This window comes from Mus caroli, unplaced genomic scaffold (assembly GCF_978045245.1).
Source record: "Mus caroli unplaced genomic scaffold, Mus_caroli_1 scaffold_12, whole genome shotgun sequence".
Taxonomy (NCBI): Eukaryota; Metazoa; Chordata; class Mammalia; order Rodentia; family Muridae; genus Mus; species Mus caroli.
The window spans coordinates 34,042,017-34,062,024 of NW_028227267.1; the positions used below are offsets into that span (position 1 = coordinate 34,042,017).

The 20,008-nt window shown below is 45.1% G+C and overlaps 1 protein-coding gene across 2 annotated transcripts; it reads left to right on the forward strand.

Moving 5' to 3' along the window:
• Positions 1 to 629: 629 nt before the first annotated feature.
• Mat1a (methionine adenosyltransferase 1A) lies at positions 630 to 19,780 on the forward strand. Of its 2 annotated transcripts, none has more exons than XM_021181974.3 (10): positions 630 to 861; positions 945 to 1,303; positions 5,198 to 5,275; positions 6,792 to 6,914; positions 9,971 to 10,083; positions 10,465 to 10,608; positions 15,468 to 15,686; positions 16,763 to 16,945; positions 17,254 to 17,387; positions 17,978 to 19,780. In XM_021181974.3, exons 2-10 carry the CDS (start codon positions 1,210 to 1,212, stop codon positions 18,078 to 18,080), a joined length of 1,191 nt encoding a protein of 396 aa, XP_021037633.1. In that variant the 5' UTR covers positions 630 to 861; positions 945 to 1,209; the 3' UTR covers positions 18,081 to 19,780. The 2 variants fall into 2 exon arrangements, with proteins under 2 accessions (XP_021037633.1, XP_021037634.1); XM_021181975.3 differs by having other exon boundaries at positions 1,049 to 1,303.
• The last annotated feature ends 228 nt before the right edge of the window (positions 19,781 to 20,008 follow it).

A 20,008-nucleotide genomic window follows, 5' to 3' on the forward strand; every position in this document is an offset into this window, starting at 1 on the left:
TGTATTCTAGAAGGAACTGGTTTCTTACTAATCTCCTGTCTGATCTCAACTTCCCATTACTCAAAGATTGCAGATCTGAGAGTAGGAGGAAACCTGCAGACAGACGCTATCATTTTTGACACAAGCTAATTAAGGATACTATCAATCATGCATATTCCTTTTCTTGAGCAAAGCAAAAAGGATGAAGTTATAGGAACTGGGTGTTTATGAGAGGGACAAAACTGAATTCACGGAAGTTTATCACATGTTGGGGGGATACTAAACCCGAATACTAATTTGCACATAATGAATCTGTTTCTCAAAATTCCATTTTAAAAAATTAATAGTCTTTGTGTCCTGGATCACCCACCCGCGCCACTACCAAACATCTAGCTTGTTAATGTGTTTGCAGGTCTTTTAGAGATATTGACAGCTTAGGAGATTTCTTGTGTCAGGGGAAAAAAAAATGCGGGCGGCAAAGATTTCCCTCGAACTAAAGCGAATCTGTTGTGTAATGGTACAGCTGGTTCAGGGTACAGGTGCACTCTCTTGGCTCCTGTTCTGCCCTGAGGAGGTAGAGGGGGCGAGCCCAATCCAGATCAGGTGTGGGGGTGGAGAGAAGCCTTCACAGCAGAGCCTCACTGTGTTGCAACCTTAGCCCATACCAAATCTCTGGGAGACTTTCTGGCTGCCCGTGAGTAACTCCAGGCCTCCAGGTCTCCAGAGTGGGATGGTATCCTGGGATCCACTCAGAGATCAGCTAAGGAGCTGAAGGAAGTCTGAAAGGCACTTCCGGTCCAAGAGGCTAAACAGCCTTCCTAATCTCTTAGACCACAGACTTGCCACTTAAGACATCAGAGCTGAAGGCTGAAATTCCTCAAGGTAAAAAGACCCCCCTCCCAGGAAATGGACTCCTCCGCTGTCCTTACTTGATTACTCAGGCACTTTCACTTTTCCATATATAGGAGTCACCTGGGAGCAAGCTGTGACCAGCCGGGAGTGACACATCTGTATTCCATCCACTATCTCCCTCTTTGCCCATCCTTACCCTGTCCTCATATGCTCATAGGTACTTAGGCAGAAGTCATCTCCTCGGGATTCTGCCAAAGATCTGCCTGTTGGGTTTGTAGGGGGAGGATAAGAAAAGAAAGAAAAGAAAAAGAAACTACAGGCAAAGTTTCAGCGTTGAAGTTTTCAGTTTGGAGAAGTGAAGTCGAAAACTGTGGCACAATGAATGGGCCTGTGGATGGCTTGTGTGACCATTCTCTAAGTGAAGAGGGAGCCTTCATGTTCACATCAGAATCTGTAGGAGAGGGGCATCCAGGTAAGTAGGTTGCCTTGAACTCAGGTAATCCTGCCATCCCCAGCCTGTGCCAGGAGTTACTTTTACTAGGTACCTTAAAAACAAGGTTCATCAGTTGCTGTAGAGACAAGTGTGCTTTCTTTGCTGGTTGTAAAGGTGTCACCCATCTTGAAGACTAGAAGGATGGTTCTCAAATAGGAAAAAGTTTTGCATGTGAGCCATGCACAGGTTAGAAAGGAATAGCACTGCACGCTAATGGCTGCTGAGTCGGAGCTGCAGATGGCAAGCATCTCAGAGATGCTTTCTGACACTGTATAAACTTCCTAAAGAGCAGTGCTTTTCAATCTGTGGGTCTTGACTCCTTGGGAGTCAAATAACCCCTTCACAGGGGTCACCTAAGACCATCAGAAAATACTGTTTTGAATTGTTCATAACAGTAGCAAAATGACAGTTATGAAGTAACATCAAAAATAACGTTTTGGTTGGGGGTTACCACAACATGAGGAACTGTATTAAAAGGTCACAGTATTAGGAAGCTTGAGAACCACTGCTATAGAGGAACATTCGAACATTGTTTTGGTTCTTGAAAGGGGGATGGATTGTGATGGAAAGCTAGAGACAATTGTCAGTGACAGGACCATGAGTAGGTAGTCACAAGTTCTGACTGTAGGACAGAGGTTGTCAAGCTGTGTAATACAGAGGCATCACATCACAAGGTTTGATGAAGCAAAGGGCTGGGACTTACTCCCATCGTGTCCAATTTGGTAGGTCTTGATAGGTAGATACTTAAGGATTCTAATTTAATACAGCTTTTAGGAGGTGCTGCTTGTGCTGGTATGGGAATACCACATTGAGAACAACTGATCTAGGAGAGCTCTGGGTTTGATAACCGTTGTTCTAGGAGAACCCTGGATTTAGGCACACTGATTTGAGGATTTGAGAACGTATTCACATCCTTCTGGGTGATATGTTGTGTCACCAAGTGACTTGTCACCAAGTCTAATTTTCCTACCTTCCTTCTTTCTCCAAGAGATTAACTTTATGCCTTGAAATTTGACTTTGGGTTTTTCAATTCACTACACCTGTGTGCCTTATCGCATGGTCCCCAACTGAAGGCAATCCAGGCTCTCTTCTTTCAGAAGCATTTTGTTATGTCTAGGACCATTTTTTTTATTGTTACATCATAGGGCTTGGAGGCAAGATTTTCCTGGAGTCTGTTGGCTAGGAACCAGACATGCAGCTAAACATTCCACAATACATGAGTGAGTCCCATAACCAAGAATTATTTGGCCCCAAATGTCAATAGTGCAGCTGTTCATCATAGGTACATCTCTGGTATTTGTCTGGGCAGCTCCATTGTTTCTGATAGTCACCCATATGTTAGAAGAACATACTATGCCCAGAGGAAGTGAGGTCTTCTCAATGGTTAGTTGTCTCAAATGTAGCCTGTTGTACCTAACAGCAATGTGTTTGGTGGACAGAGCAGGTAGACATCTGCTAACCCACTGACTGTTTTGCTTCGTTAATGATAGCCTATCAATTTGTCTCATTCACCATTCACTTTCTACTGTAAATTAAGTGTCCAGTTGGTTGGTTTCCTTGGAGGCTTGGTGACCTGTTTACATTCCATGGCAAAATTCTCCTGTACTAGAAAGATAAAATGACTGTCTTAAGCCTATGAAGTGATAGAAACTTTGAAATCCTGAGCAGACTTCTCAGAAAGAAATTCTTCCAGGGATTGATGTAGCTCAGCAGTACAGATAGAGCTTGCCTGCTAGCATGTACAAGTCCTTGTATTTAGTGGCTTCACCCCTAGATGGGAAAAAAAAAGATTTGAATTGTAATCACAGCACTTGGAAGCTGGAGACAGGGGAGTTAAGACATCAAGATTACCCTTGACTGTAGAGCAAGCTCGAGGCAAACTTCATTGTGTGAATCTCAAAAATCCCAGATGGGAGGGTGAGGGAGGAGAGAGAGGAAGGTCTCTTAGGGATTGAGGAATTATCAAGCATATATCTTCGTGACCTTGCTAAGTTTTCCTTCTACCTGTATTTCCCAACATAGTGGTACCTTATGTGAGCTGGACATAGTAATAGTAATAATAATAATAATAATAATAATAATAATAATAATAATTCCTTTACATGAATGGGATTTCTGGATGTCTGTCAGTAGTTAACCTATGAATAGCTTATAGGCACTCTGACAGGTCAATATTGACCACCATGTAACTTATTTTAGAATGTCAGGTGGCCTTTACTGATATGACTGGCAGAGGCTGTGGACTCACACCTTCCCAGATTTAAAATGAGCATCTACCACTGGCAGAAGGATAGATAGAAAAACTCCATCATTTATTTCAAATTAGAGAGTTGACATTTAATGGCAAGTTAATCAATATCTTAATATCTATGTTTGATAGCTAATCCTTGACTCAGGATCTGAATGCTCAGAGATGATCTCCAGGGGCCTACGGATCTACAGATGCTCAGTGTTAAGGGCACTCACTGCTTTTGCAGAAGACTGGGGTTTGGTTTGAGCATCCACTCCAGCTCCAGAGGACCAACATCTGCTTCTAGATCCCATGATTATCTGTTCCCACATGTCTACATTCTCCCATACAGATTACACATGCACATATACACAAGTAAAAAGAAATCATAAAAAAAACACTCTTAAAAAGGAGACTCTTTGGACATTTTAAACATTAAGTGAAAGACAATATTTCTTAAATAGGAGGCTCTTTTATCTCTTAATTTATTAGTAGTGTTTAACTGCAATGCTGAGTGAATTTGTGCACACTGTACCTTGGTGATATACATGTTAGATTATGTGAGTCCTTTAAGGTAAACAGCAGAAGAACATTACTTCCCAGCTCTTGCTGAATCGTTGTCAGTCTCATCTTAGCCCAGCTTTCAGGACACACATCTGACTTGCAGGAGGCTGAGTGAACAGAGGGAGGATCTGAGAGCTTCTTATGGTAGTGTTCTCATGAACAACAATGGTGCCTATGGGTTCTCTTGTGGAGGGAACCATGGTTGATGCCATCTACCTGGGTTTGTGTTTTGTATCTTTTAGCTTGCATCTATAGAGCCTTCAATATGGCATTTGTCTGGTCACTTAGTGACCAAATTTTACTGATTTTATGAAGGATGTTAGACTATAGCCATAATTTTTCTGGATGTTAGCACTAGGGTATAGGATTGGGAAATGAAAGACTTCTTTAGTATAATGTGATTGTGAGTTGCTTGGACTCTTAGAAGAGCTGGCTTTGAAATGTATTTTCCTTTTAAGGGATTCTGTGAGTTCATGTAATACCTGCCATCCAAAATGAGGGAAGAATTAGAAGAAATTAAGAATTCAAATACTTTTCATTTCTGGGGACTCATGAGGCCTCAGACCTAGCCAAGGAGTTATTGTATTGGCCCTTAACGGCTGCTAAGGAAGAGAAGGTCATTTTATCTCTGTGGTATAGCCACTGGTGGCAAGTCTTTCATGCTTTAGTAAATAACAACACACCGACACTCATGCAGGCAACCCCAGTCAAACTCAGTGGGTCACTTAAGCAAAGCAGCAAAATAGAGGGGGGACCTAAAGAAAAAACTCAAAAGGAATGGAGGGGAATAAGAGAGGGTAATGGGGATTGGTTATGAGCAACATATATTGTACATATATACATACGTATATGCATATATGTATATATATGAAACTGTCAAAGAATAGGGAAAAATTAAAAATCTATAAAAGGATTTATTAGACAAAACAATTCTTATTTTTGATATGTAAGAGAATATCCTTTTTATTTTTGATAGATAAGTTTGATAGGCTGTCTCATACGGTGTCTATTTTAGCATTTAAGTTTGCCATGCTTAGCAATTATGTTACTTGTTACATCCAGTGTTTGTTCTTATCCAGATAAGATCTGTGACCAGATTAGTGATGCGGTGCTGGATGCTCACCTCAAGCAAGACCCCAATGCCAAGGTGGCCTGTGGTAAGAGAAAAGGTCCCTTTTTTTTTGCTGGAGACCTGAGTATGCTGGACAAAGAAGTTCATGGTGGACATAGATCATAGAGTCATATTCAAGTCCAAAGTCAATGTCCTCCTGTCTACAGGAGAGGTCTTCTTAAAGTGACTTTCTTATGTTGTATCAGGGCGGAAAACATTTCTAATGATGAAACAGATTCTTCACCTAGAAGTTGATGTTAGATGTCACCAGAACTAGCAGAGGGCTAGGGGGAAACATGGCCTCCTTAGCAAAGGTTTCACTGGGAGTCGGTGGACTAAATTCTTAGATGAATTCTTCTGAGAAAGTGAAGAGCTGAAATGCTTGAGGCTGGCTAGAAGCTCAGTTGATGGCTATGTATATCTAGCTACTTCGATTTTCTTCCCTTTTTGTGGTATGCCTCATATGTTAAATTAATTTATGCATCTCATTTACCAGCAACGAAGAACAGCAGTTTCATTAACTATTCACACCCAAACCAACAGCTTTTCAAAGGGCCGTCAGTGTTGAATAAAGCACTGAAGGCCTTGTCCACCCATGCCATCCACCTATGGCCTCTGGGGGTCCATGTAGGCCAAATATCTTTACTGTTGTTTGCAAGATAAGTTTTCCAGCATCAAATCTTTGTCTGATAGAAGGCTTTGTCATACAACATAGTCCTTGACTTCAGAGTGTGGAAGGTCCATGTCCAATCTCTGACCTTACAGATGGGAAGACAGTGCTGGTTGCACCTGGCTCTTTGCCATACCTTATGGTGCAGGAGACCCCAGTGTGGAGACCAGCATGCACTGTCACTGTCTGTGATGTATACTGTCCTCTGTGAAGACCCTTCCTTCCTTCTCTACAAGCATCTCAGCCTGTATATCAGGTCCTTGTGTTACTCTGAGAGTAGATATCACCCTGATAGCATTGAAACAAACAGTGGCACTTTCTGTAAGATTTTGGCATTGTATTCACACTAGATTCTTAGCTAGGGCTCTTGCTCCTGTTTTTAAAGATTCCATGAGAGCCTCTGGCAGTAGATAGTTATGGGATTCCAGTTCTTACAGAAAAATTCCTTTTGAGAAAGTGGTCTGATTTGATCCTTGGGTTAGGATCCACATGTTCTGGCATCATGGTCTCTCTCTCTCTCTCTCTCTCTCTCTCTCTCTCTCTCTGTTGAGAGATGTTGTGTCATATGCATTCATCATGCTGATTAATTCATGAAAGCTACATGACTGGAGACAGGTTAAGTAGGTTGTCCAAGATAACAGAATCAGTAAGTACTTTGCACAAAACTCAAATACAACTCATCCTTTTCAAAGCTTCATTCTTCTACCAACACTTGCACATACTCAGTAATTAGTGCTGGAGTTGCTCTTTTTATTGGCACAGCTATTCTTTCTTAGAAACAATTCTTCATTGAAGCCACTAATGAATCGTTCTATCTCCACTTTGATAGGTCTAGACACTTGAGCTTCTGTCTGCTGCTCCATGACTACTACCTGCCTTCCTTTCCTTACAGAGACAGTGTGCAAGACAGGCATGGTGCTACTGTGTGGGGAGATCACCTCAGTGGCCATGGTTGACTACCAGCGGGTGGTGAGAGACACCATCAAGCACATTGGCTATGACGACTCTGCCAAGGGTGAGGATGAGTTTGCTGGGTCTGCGTGCATGTCGGTCTCTGCTGTGTCCATTTTTGTTACTGAGTCAAATCTGATCCTTCAGTTTTACAGTACAAATTCCATCTGGAGAGTAAACATTCCTAGAGCAAGGTCTGGCTGCCTTCTGTAGAGGACTGCAGCGGGAGGGGCCAACGTGTACCTGTTCATTACTGACAAGTCTCTTTTAAGGTCCTGCTTTCCCTGTGCTGGCAGAAGCTTTGAATGAAGCTCCTAATGAAGGGGGTATCCCTTTAGTGACAACAAGCTCTGTGCCTAGCACAGGTCTAGTGTCTACTTATGTCATCTGACTTCATCATTCCAGAATACCCTGGACTGTTTCTTATGCAAATGAGGATATCCTGGCTTAGAGTATAACTACCGTGAAACAACACCAGTGTGGGTGTTCCTGTACTTTCCACTGAGCTATACTGTATTTTACTAAAGATACAGAAAATGAGGCCTCATTTTCAAGCACCTGGGCGTAATTACAGGTGAAGGGGATTAGGCAGTCCAGGTTAGCACCCATGCCAGGTGGTTAAGGAGCTGAGGGCCAGGAAAGAGGTTCAGGCCAGGCAAGGAAGTAAGGGGACCAGGAAGCACCAAGTGGCACAAGGATAACTGAGGACTTCCCTGCAGATGCCACTGCTTATGTCTGGGCATGGCAGGAAGCAGCCAAGCCTAGGGGTGTATCAGATGACCCAGGACATGGTGCCTGTTTGCAAAGACGTTTTGGTGGAGCTTCCATTTGCCCATTATTCACACAAGTTTCCTGGAAAGGGCTCAGACCTGACTTCTTCAAGGTTCTACTATAGCTTCTAGCAATAGATATTCATATAATTTCAGTTTTTATTTCTCAGATTTATTTTAAAAATTCCCTCTGAGTCTATGTTGAACTCTGAGCCTCAGTTTCCAGAGGTCACTGTGAGACATGTGTTGACCTAGAGCAATCATGAGAAAGACCACTTCTTGTAGTGTGGGGATGTTCTAGAGTGCCTGGGAAGAGAAACTGTATATGCAAATTAATTTTCCCACTTAAGATGTGTGGCCTTCAATAAGTGCTTACTGACAGAAGCCTGTTTAGCTATCTTCAGAGAGGCTCCACCTGTGCCTGAAAAATACAGAGGTGTATCCTCGCTGCCATCCATTGGACTGAGCACAGTGTCCCTAATAAAGGAGCTAGAGAAAGGACCCAAGGAGCTGAAAGGGTTTGCAGTCTCATAGGAGAAACAACAATATGAACTAACCAGTAACACCAGAGCTCCCAGGGACTAAACCACCAACCAAAGAGCACATGTGGTGGGACTCATGTCTCTAGCTGCATATGTAGCAGAGGATGACCTAGTTGGTCATCAATGTGAGGAGAGTCCCTTGGTCCTGTGAAGCTCAATGCCCCAGTGTAGGGGAATGCCAGGGCCAGGAAGCGGGAGTGGGTGGGTTGGTGAGCAGGCGGGGGATAAGGGGTATTCAGAGGGGAAACTGGGAAAGGGGACAACATTTGAAATATTAATAAAGTAAATATCTAATTTATAAAATGATGTGTGGCCTTTGTAGAAGAAACCCATCATCCTGAAGAATGCGTTTTGGAATATTACCATGCATAGCCTCTCCCTGGTATACTCTGAGACATCAATTTATTTATGCGCATCTATATCTTACTCAATACCAGGCCTTGCATTAGGTTACAAAGAAAATTTCCATAAGGCAATGTTCTTTAGAAAGGGCTAAGTGACAGCCCGACTATGGCCAAATCGAACTCAGCATTGGGAAGAGGTATTATTTCCACTCAATGCTTAATATACAGAGCAGAGCCCTTTGGCACCTCTCTAAAGATTCTTCATTGATTTCTACATCCAAAACATTTACTGGGGAATGGTGGGGGTGAGAGGAAGGCAAAGAGCAAAGAAAACCACGTGCATGGGTAGAGGGACTGCTTGGCCTCATATAACCAGCTCTGAGGTGTTCTGTGCGAATCTCTTTTGATCTTATGCAATATGGGAGTAGAATTGCATGGGTAAATGTCCAAGGACACTAATTGGGAGCTGGTCAAGTTTGGGTGTTGGGGGAGGATCCAGGGAAGGGACATTCCATCCAGAGAGACCTCGGGGAGGTGGAAAAGTGCATAATGCTTAAGGCTAGACCTAAGTTTGTTGTCTAAAGGAGTTCTGGCTCCCTGACAGGGGTGGCTGTTAGTGAGGCTTTCTTGAGCTAGCACACAGCATGCAGAGGTGCACCTCAACTCTGTATTGCAGTTTTGCAGATGGGGACTTGGTTCCAGAGTTGTAGCTTTGACAAAGGACCCCAGCTCTAGGAGTCTCTCTCAATGGTTCAAATACATGATACTTATTATCACCATGTGTCTAAGTAATAAATATATACACATATATACACACATATATGGGTAAGGCATATAGTTGGGCCTCTAAATGACAATATTCGAAAGACCCTTGATTTTCAATCATTGCAGTGATATTCTCTTCTCCCTCCTTCCCTCCCCTGCCATCCCTCCATCCGTCTCCTTTTCTCTTTCTTTTCCTTTCTCTCAGACCCGGTTCAAAGTAGTCCAAACTAGCCAAGATGGCCTGCTGCCTTCATTTCAGAAGTGCTGGGATTACAAGCAGGCACCATGCCTTGCTTTGAATTTTCAAGTGGGATTCTGAGGGTTCTCTGGGATACCTAGGGGAGCAAGGCCATATGTTGCTTACCTGCTCATCAGTCAGAATGTCCTTGATGCTGTCAGGTTTGTAACATTGTTGTGGGTTGACACAGTTCTGTGTAAGATATACTTTTTTTTTTTTTTTTTTAACCAAGGTGTAATTGAATACAGTAAAATATATCATGGAGAATCTTCTCTTTTGAAAGAGTTCTACATGATCATGGAGGCAAATATCAGGTCTTTCAACATCACAGTCCTTACCTCAACTGTGAACCAGAGGCTACCACCCCTAACACTAAATGCTACACCAGAGACTGAGAAGTTCACCGAGAAACTTATAGTCCTGTCTTGACACATGTCCCCACTCGGCTTACTTCTGCCCAGGCTTTGACTTCAAGACTTGCAATGTGCTAGTGGCTCTGGAGCAACAGTCCCCAGATATTGCCCAATGTGTCCACCTAGACAGAAATGAAGAGGATGTTGGTGCAGGAGATCAGGTATGTCAGCTGTGTGAGGGGTGGACCAGTGGTGTGTTTGGACTGAGCTATGATCCATGAGGGGAATCCTGCTGAGCTAATAACACTCTTGGGTGGTCTCATCACTCTAGAGACGTGGGGAAGATCATGCCTGCAGTAAGTTGAGCACTGCTACCTGGCATCAATGTGGTAGAAACCCGTGATTGCTGATGACAGATGTAGACTTGTCTCCTCCTTCCAGAGTGTTGGGGGTCAGAGGCACTGTCTTCTCCTTCTAAAATGCTGAATGCAGCAGTGTTTTGTGTATGAGAGAGATACTGCATAACTGTTAAAGTACCAAACAAAATATGTGATTTGGAGAATAGTGCTGCCCTGAGTTCTAAGGCAGGTGTCCTTCCTCAGGGTCTGATGTTTGGCTATGCTACTGATGAGACAGAGGAATGCATGCCCCTTACCATCGTGCTCGCTCACAAACTCAACACCCGGATAGCAGATCTGAGGCGCTCTGGTGTCCTTCCTTGGCTGAGACCTGATTCTAAGACTCAGGTGAGCTGTCTCCATCACCTCCCGCAGACCTCCCTACAAAATTATACCAAATCATTTTGGTTCTGGGCACATTTTGCCCAAGTAATACATATCTATTTTCACTTGCCAAAGTGCTTTTAAAATACCTATATTTTAATTCATTGTTTGACAGCACACACGTACACCCCACATGCTTGGTTATATGACATGTTATACACACACACATACATGTACATGCACACATATCCCACATGCTTGGTTACATGCCCTGTTATACACACACACAGGCACCCCCCAACATACTTGGTTATATGCTGTTATACATACACATACACACACACATGAACATATGCACATGCAACCCCTCATGCTTGGTTATATGCCCTGTGAGCCCTCCCTTATCTCCCTCCCACTTCCATCAAGCCCTCCTTTTCTCTAACCAGTCCTCCCTCCCCCTTTTATGTGTTTCTTTGTGTGGATCACCTGCTGCATTTCATTGTAGTTGGTTGCATGAACACGGCTAAGGGGTTACTTATTTGAATAAAGGTAACTGACTATTCCTTGCCTACAGTTCCTCAGGGAGAGTGGGATGTTATGAGCCTCTCTCCTATCCACAATGACACACGGATGGGCCCAACCTTGTTTGCAGGTAGTATGCAGATAGCCAAAGCGCCTGTGGATTTATGGGTGCAGTGCCATGTTAGATCCAGAAGTCAGCATTTCACAGCCCTCTTTCCTGACTTCCGGCTCTGCTTGTATTCTTTCCACCCTCTTTTCCATCTTGTTCCCTGAATGTTCAAAGGAGATGGGGACATTCCATTTAGGAATAGGCAGTCAGTGATCCCTAATCCTCAGCACTTAGATCAGCTGTGAGTCTCTGTGTTGTCAGCACCTACTACATAGAGGATCTTCTCCAACCAAGGTCAACACATTAGCAATTTGGCAGTATAAATGTAAATATTTAGATGGCAGCTTCACATCATGTCTGTTTAGTAAAACAACAGGAATAGGTTCCTCACTAGGGCTTATGCTTTCCCCAGCCATGGGGTTTACCATGCCAGATATGCATTTCCTCTTGTGGAGGGAGCCTCCAATCTAATTAGAAAGTGTTTGATTATACTTTAGTCATGCTATTTTTAATATGAAAATATTCTACTTAGGTACCCAAAGCATTATCCATTTTGAAAGGAATCACTTACTTGAAAACTCTTTCAGGCTACACACATTTCCCATCCTTACCCTCATCAAAATTTATTATAAAATTATTCAAAAAATCAGACAGGCTTAAAAAATTATTCTTTTTTAATTTTGTTAGCATATGTAGTCTTTGGTGGTAACTCAATTCCTACCACAGTTTTACTTCCTCACCAGTTACTGACATGGTGGCTCCTGCCTTTATGAGCACATAGCTTTCCCACCATGAGCAGGCTGTATCTCCAGGACCCCTTTCCTTGTCTTTACCCTTCATGTGTCCCATTCCAGCTCCGTAGGCCATGACCTCCCTCCTTCCCATCATGATGAAATCCCTTTCTCTTTGAAGGACAGTGGTGATGTAAACATTAGCACAGGTGGAGGCAGGCTCCCTACCACTCTTCAATCGTCTGATGGCCTTTGGCCAATGGCTGCCTGCCCTGGCTCCTTTTCTGTGTTCTAAAGTATGATGTCCCAAGGTCTTGGCACATCATCCCCTACATGTTATCTCTATCTCTTCACTCACTTGGCTCCTGAATCTTCCAACCTTGGTCCCTCCACATCATCAGCCCATTTCTCACTCACTTTACAGGCTTGCGGGCCGAGAGCCTATGGCATGCTGCTCACTATCATCTTTTACTCAGCAGAGGACTAGGTGGAGCACAACACATTCCCCAGGCCAGCTTTGTGCCATCTGTCTCTATGGTTCTAGTGTCTCATATTTCTCCAGAAGAGCATTCCTCTCACTGCAGCCCAACCTTTCCTGGATTGGTCCCTACATCATCCAAGCCAGCAACAGTACCCTATGCCCCTAAAAGGTTCTCCCTGCTTGAGAACTACAGTTAATTTTTTGTCATCTTCTACACCTCTTCAGAATTCTCTCTAGGATTTTACTTCCTGTGAGAGGAGGGCAGAATCCACTTGTCATTCCAGAATTCAGAATTGCATGTTATTCCACCATAACTCTCCTCTGCCAGCCCTTTTCACAGAGTCTCCAGTTCACCAGCATTGTCTCATTCAATTTGTCCTTGGTTCATAGGGCTTGTACACCATTCTTTATTTGTACACCATCTGTATCTGTGTTTCTTCTTTGGGGACAGCAATGCCTATGTCTGAATGCTACTTGTGGCCCCTCATACCAGACTGTTCTCTCTCTCTTTCCCCCTCCTCCCCTCTTCCATCCCCTCCCTTTCCCCCAACCCCCATACTTGTGATTGATATAGATGCTTTTATGGCTCAATATAGTGCATGTAGCTATGTCTAGTTATTCTAGCCACTAAGATGCATCCTTCTTTCTGGGCAGAAGTATCACACTGGCTCCACTTGGGGCAACTGTGTGTGCTTATGGTCCTAATAGAACATTTTCTTAGAGATTCCTGTGCTTGTGCTATTTGTATGACTTTCAAGGTGGAGTTGGGGCCTCCAGCATCTCTCAGGTATTGCCGGAGGTTATGGGACAGAAGAGCTAACATGTAGACTGTGGTGGTACCAAAAGAAAGGGCTTAGAAATGTGGAGTTCCACAGAAAAGACAACCCCGGAATAGGGGTGAGTAGAAGACAACGGGCACCCTGAAGTTTCCTTTTCCTCTGGTAAGAGGGGAACAGAAGGAATGCTTTGAGCTACAGTAAGAAAGACCGCGTTCATTTCCCCTGTACAAGAAAGAGGTTTCCAAGTCTTAGGAGCTCTGAGGGAAATAGGAAGTCTAATGGGATGCCCTTTTCTGAGAGGATGCATTGAGTCTCCATAAGATGCAGTAGATATGCCTGTCACAGGGGGCCAGGAGACACTGGATAGTTGAGCTGCCTCCTAGGTCTGCCTCTATGCAGGGAGTACTATGCCAGGACAGTAGCTGGCCTCTTCCTCCACAGGCTTTTTGTAAAGGATTTCCATTGTCACCTGTGTTGACTGTGACCAGGATGAGTCTTTCCACCTGAACAAATTGCTGCTGCTGATACTGAGAATCAGGGCTGGCAGTCCAGTGGCTATTTTTGTACCAGGTCAGAGCTCTGTTTTCCATAGTGTGTTTTTCCCCGTATCTGCTGACATGATGAGATAAGAGCAGAGCTCGGGCCTTTGCTCTGCCAACCCGTTCCAGGAGTTCTGCAAAGATGCAGCCTGGTATTTGCCCAGTAGGGATGGGACATCAGGTCTCAGTGAAAAACAGCTAGATTGGGAAATTGCCTCAAGACTGAACCTCCTCCCAAGGCTACATGAGATAACTTTGATCCTAGAGCCTGATAAGGGTCTCCTTCCTTGGGAGTCCCCATCCCTATTTTACCTCACCCTTGTGCAGTCCTATGAGAGGATAATTCCCATGGAGGATTTAATGGGTAGTCCTCAATGATTGTGTACCTTCCAATCCCAGATAATAGGTGGCCAAGCTCTTTTTGTCTCTCCCCCAGGATGTCTCTCTGTTGCTTTTTGGACCAGCAGGACACCGAGCAGAATTCTGATATGTACCCCATTGGCTATACTTAATCTTAGCTGAAAGATTCAAAAGTGACAGGTGACTTTGGATGTCTGTCTAAGGTACCTTGGCCAAGCAGAGACCATATTTCAGCACAGCCTCAGCAAGTGACCTTGACCAAAATGTTTGAATGGGCAACAAAGGTGACCCATTATTGCCATGGCTTCTAGCTGCAAAGCTTGTTCACCCATTGCATTTTTCTTGACCTCCTCATCTGCTGACCTCCCACCAATCCTTCCACTTTTGCAAACTCAAGGGGACCTACCTGCTTTTCCTTGCCACCTGAGATATCATGTGTCTGAGCCCAGTGATATGTCATTAGAGGACAGAGTCTCTACCGAGCATTTTGTCTGTGCTACAGTGAGAGTGACAAGCTTTGGTTCAGCTTGAGCAAGGTCTGGATCTTGGATTCCTCACAAACTGACAAGTTCTGATCTCTTGGTTTATGTCAGTTGTAAACTGTCGGTGGACATGACACCTCCCTCACTGTGATATCTTAGATCTTAATCTATATGATGGGAACAGAACTGGACATGATGGAAGTAAATGTTTGAGGGGTCTCCATGGCTTGTCCTGATAGGACCTTATAATCAGGATCCTGACTCCTACCCAAGTATGCTCCACTTGTTCTTCTTTTGGTGAAACACCAAGACAACGGGGATTCAGAGCTTTCTGCCTTTTTAGCTTAACAGTCCTGACTAGAGCCTAGCCTCTTTCACCTGTCCATACAGCTGTCAAACTCTGTTGGTCCCAATGTACTTCCAGGATCCTTTACTGAGGAGAGAGGGCCACTTGTCAGGCTCTTTCTCTCTGTCTCAAAGGCTCTATATGCCAACAAATACAGTCGTGGCTAGAGATTCTTTTTGGTCCTTCACATTCTAGGACCAAGATACCCTTGTCTCTGCCAATGAATTCCTGTGTTCACTCATAGAAGTGGGGGAAGACCATGGGAAGTGGCCAGAGAGGGTCATTAGCACTAGCAGTCTCTGATTATCACAGTTGAAAGACAGTGCCACATATGTGTGCCTTATGCTGTCATCATAGCATAGAGCAAATTACTAAATATAAGTATGTGCCATCTTCAGTCTCCAAAGAGCCTTTAGGGACAAAGGGACTCTCTGGACCCCTTGGGAGCTCAGGCTGCCTCCTGGAGACCTGTGCCTGACAGCCATGTGCCCTCAGCTCAGGCCTGGGCCTCACAGGATCTCCTTTGATGGACAGGTAACAGTTCAGTACATGCAGGATAATGGTGCAGTCATTCCTGTGCGCATCCACACCATCGTCATCTCTGTGCAACACAATGAAGACATCACACTGGAGGCCATGCAAGAGGCCTTGAAGGAGCAGGTGATCAAAGCTGTGGTGCCAGCCAAGTACCTGGATGAAGATACTGTTTACCACCTGCAGCCAAGTGGGCGGTTTGTTATTGGAGGCCCCCAGGTGCGTATTTATCTCTGGATAAGGCCCTGTTCCTGGGCCTTGATAACTGGACTGCTCATGTCCCAGAGTACACAGATGACAAGATGTAGTTCTGAGGATCTCAGCAGTGTCTGCCCATGAATTAAATTTGCTCAGTGAACTTTGGCCTACATTGAAGGCACTCTGTATATCTGTCAATATGGAAAAAGGGGTACACGATCATAGGAGTTTCCCACTTAGTGCTGTCAAGCCCTCCCACCCAGCCATTCCAAATGCCACCAGGCCTGCCCATAGCCACTGTCATTTATCCCTACTTGGTCAGGCACTCACTCATCTCTGTAGTTCTTGTTCATGGCTGACTTTCCCAGGCATTACTTGCTGGAAATTTGCTATGGGGGTCTCCAGCTATTATTGCTAGGACAGCAGAGATGAGTTTTATAAAAGATACAGCTCTTACCCCTTTCTCCTATATGTACACAGGATTGAGGAGGTAGAGATTAGCAGAACTGAGGGTATTATCACAAGGTTGAGCCCCCAAATAGGTCCTATGATCAAATAGTGTTGGAATAAGGCAGAAGGTTAAGTTCCTTATTTTCATGGACGATGTCTCAAAGTCTACATAGGTAAGTGCAAAGTGTGACTTCTAAGTAGAATTGAAGTAACTGGATTCTCTCCAAATTGCTAACTCTAGCTCCATTTAAAGGTGTGTTTTTTTTTTTTCAAACTGCTGCTAAACAGCACACTTCATAAGTGAGCCACATGGTGCCACTGGCCAGGATGCCAGCATGGGGTTGTATTTATTTCAGTACAATTCCTACTACAGGTGGATGGCTTCTTATGGTGGACTCAAAAGTGAAGGCATGGCCCCAGATGACCTTTGTCCCATCTCCTGACCTTTCTAGTAAGGCTTTGACAGGTTGCCTGATTTTCATAGCTGGTCAGTGCCAGGAAGGATAGAGATGAGAGAACTCACGGTTTCTGCCTGATTAATGGGGGCCTTTGAGAGTGCTCCCAGGAGACTCTCTGTCCTTTCTTCTGCCCAATCTGCATTCAGTGTCAGTGCTTCTTATCTCTTGTCCATTTGTCTCCCTCTGTAGGGGGATGCAGGTGTCACGGGCCGTAAGATTATTGTGGACACATACGGAGGCTGGGGTGCTCATGGTGGTGGTGCCTTCTCTGGAAAGGACTACACTAAGGTGGACCGCTCAGCAGCTTATGCTGCCCGCTGGGTGGCCAAGTCCCTGGTAAAGGCTGGGCTCTGCCGGAGAGTGCTTGTCCAGGTAGGTTGCCCCAACCTGTTCCTATCCTTTTGTCCTGTCCTTGCCAAAGGCTCCAGCCCAGCCTGGAGTAAGGAGATACCGGCTCAGTGGGAAAGCCTTTTTGTCACTTGTTGCATCTCTGCATAAATTGCACTGGCTACTGTGGCTGGAGCCCTGGCAAACTAGGGAAGGAGAGAGCACACCTGAAGACAGGGGGCTGCTGGGCAGGAGAGGTAGGGATCCTGTTGGCAGAAGAAGTATGGGGCCTGCTGCCTCTGCTCTTTAAAGTCTGTGAGAGGCTCAGTCCCTGAGCCAGATCTTTTTTGAAGGTGTCCTATGCCATCGGTGTGGCAGAACCTCTGTCCATTTCCATCTTCACCTATGGGACCTCCAAGAAGACTGAGCGGGAGCTGCTAGAGGTGGTGAACAAGAACTTTGACCTTCGGCCTGGTGTTATCGTCAGGTAAAAGGGCCATCATGTTGCTATTGCCTGGAACCTTCCCACTCCTACACTCAGGTGGACACCCAAACATAAAGGGCTCTTCAGACACTTACAACAGGAGGGTTCCAAATGCCTGGCCCCTCAGCACAGAGCCTGGACTCATAGACCAGTACATGCCCCCAATGTGGGGTGTCTTGGTTTCCAGCAGAAGGAGGCCCAGTGGAGAGTAGCCATGATGAGTCCATCTTTGAGCAGCTGGAGCATCTCAGGCCAGATGTCTAGGAAGCCAGTAGGCAAGTCTATTCCTACATGCCATCATGGCATCCCTATTCTCTGGTTCTTGGCTGTGAGAGCACTGGCCTTGGCTAAACCAGTGGAGTAGAATAGAGAGAGTTACCTCAGGTAAGAGTTCATACCCTGGTCTTGGTGTGCTAGTGCTCAGCTGTCTCTGACCTTGGAGCTTCCACTTCTTAACCTAATCAGGATAGCACTGTGGTGTAAATAGGGTACAGATGTGTGTGTTTGTGGAAGAAAGCCTCTCCTAGGACCACCCCTAGTTCTCACTACCATTTCCCATTGAAAAATGACCTTTCTCCCCCCTGACTGTACAGGGACTTGGATCTGAAAAAACCCATCTACCAGAAGACTGCGTGCTACGGCCATTTCGGGAGAAGCGAGTTTCCCTGGGAGGTCCCCAAGAAGCTTGTGTTTTAGAGCCGCTGGAAAGTTTAGCTCTGTCCCATACTCACCTCTTCAGGATCTCAACTCCCTGGTCTCCTAGCCTCTCCCAGAGTGCCCTCCCTGCCTTCTACCCTCAGGGCAAAGCCAGCTTCTTCTAATTTTCCCCTATCCAGCAATCTGCAAACATCTTATGAATGACATGACAGGTGGCTTTCTGGTGCTAGGTTATCATGTCTCCTTTCGAGGGTAGTCACTGTTCCCTGCCTGTCCCTCAGATGACAGCAATGCTAATTTTGTGTAAAAGTTACTCCTGTTTGACAGGAAGTCCCTCCCTCACTTCCTTCCTTAGTCTGAACCTTACCAGGCCATCTCTTCCTCCATTCTAGATAGGTGCCCAGATGAATATATTGCACAGACCTCTGGCTTCCCCTTCACATCTGCAGCCAGAGATTCTGAGCCATTGCTGTCTAAGGGCCCCTCTGAGAGTAGGCATCTGCTTTATAAAATATGGTCAATGTCCCCTGAGCATTTGCATTGTGTGAGGGACTGAGCTGTGTGTTCTTCATCTCAACACAATAAGGTGGTCTCTTTATTATCCACAGTAACAGATGGGAAACTGAGGCTCAGAGAGTCTATGAAGCTCTGACGAGTTTCCAGAGCCACATGTATCAGAGTCAAGAAATGGGTCTAGGAGTTCTGACTCTAACCCTCACATCTGCATCCCAGACAAGTTGTTGACCAGAGTGATGACAAGTGGATTGACTTGAGGCTATGGCTACTCATTTAAGGCCTGGGTTTCCTGAGAATTAGGAGATGAACCTAGTGGCTCTTTGTGATCCCCAGACAGCGTTCCACAAAATCAAAATGGAGACATATAAGTGTCTCATTTGTTCTGGAAGAGGTTTTAAGGAAATCTTGGGTATCTTGGCCTATCAAGCTGGGCTGGAGTCTCGAACTAAGAGGAAGTTTCATGGTCCTGGCCCCCAACACTGAAAGATAGGTGTGTGAGTTCTCTGGGCATGGGTTCTAATCATAGACAGCCACATGTGCTTCCATCCTCACAGAGGAGAGGCAGCTGGTTGTTCCAGCACAGACAACCAGCCTCTGAAAGGGGACCCTGCACCTTTCAAGGCTTTCTCTTTCCCTGGACCCTCATGCTTATGCAGGCTAAGTGTTCCAGGTAGAGGGCCAGCCTCCAAGCAATCATTAAGTTGCCAAGATCTCATGAGAACTGGCTTTTACCAGGTAGCCTTTGAAAGCCATGTCTGTCCAGCAGGGTCCTGGGAAACACATGTTTCTAGGTGTCCCATCATAATCAGCACCACATTCCCAACCTGTCCCTCGTTGGTCCCTTCTCACAGCATACTGCCTTCATAGCTCCCAGGAGCATGCATGGGTTCAGGAAGGGACCTGGCTCAGAGAAAGGTTCTGGCTAGGAGAAGGGCTGGGCAGTTTCATCAAGAAGCAGATACCTGGCATCTGTGCCTTGACTGGGCAGAGATCCCGGCTTTCCCCTTTCCCCCCAGGGTGAGGAAACAGCAGAGGGAAAAGCCTCATTGGCCAACAGATCCTGATGCTGTGTGTGACTTGGAAGCTTGAGTCTTTCCATAGGGTTCGGGGATGCTTGGGAGCCCAGTTCCTCACAGCAGAAGGAAGGATGGGTGTGCAAAGGTTGAGTTCCTGTAACTTAAGCTTTATCAAAATAAAAATCCAGAACTGTATACTTGCTCTAACCCTGAGAGTAATGAGCCTCTTTTTTTTTCCCCTTTCAACATTTCATAAGAAAGAAAGCCATTATTTGTTAATGTTATCTGATGATAGTATGGTGAATAAAATCTCAAGGAGCAACAACACTGTGCTTGTAGTTTATGGTGTGTGTGTGTATGTTCAAGGGAGGGCATGGGGGCACTGGGTATCCTACTCCATTATATTCTGCTATACTCCCTTAAGACAGTCTCTCA

Bases quoted from the DNA above. Each gene is read 5' to 3' on its own strand.
- Mat1a (XM_021181974.3), top strand. From the start codon at position 1,210: ATGAATGGGCCTGTGGATGGCTTGTGTGACCATTCTCTAAGTGAAGAG. The intron at 6,915-9,970 runs GTGAGGATGAGT...ACTTCTGCCCAG, and splicing joins CTATGACGACTCTGCCAAGG to GCTTTGACTTCAAGACTTGC. The intron at 16,946-17,253 runs GTAGGTTGCCCC...TCTTTTTTGAAG, and splicing joins GCCGGAGAGTGCTTGTCCAG to GTGTCCTATGCCATCGGTGT.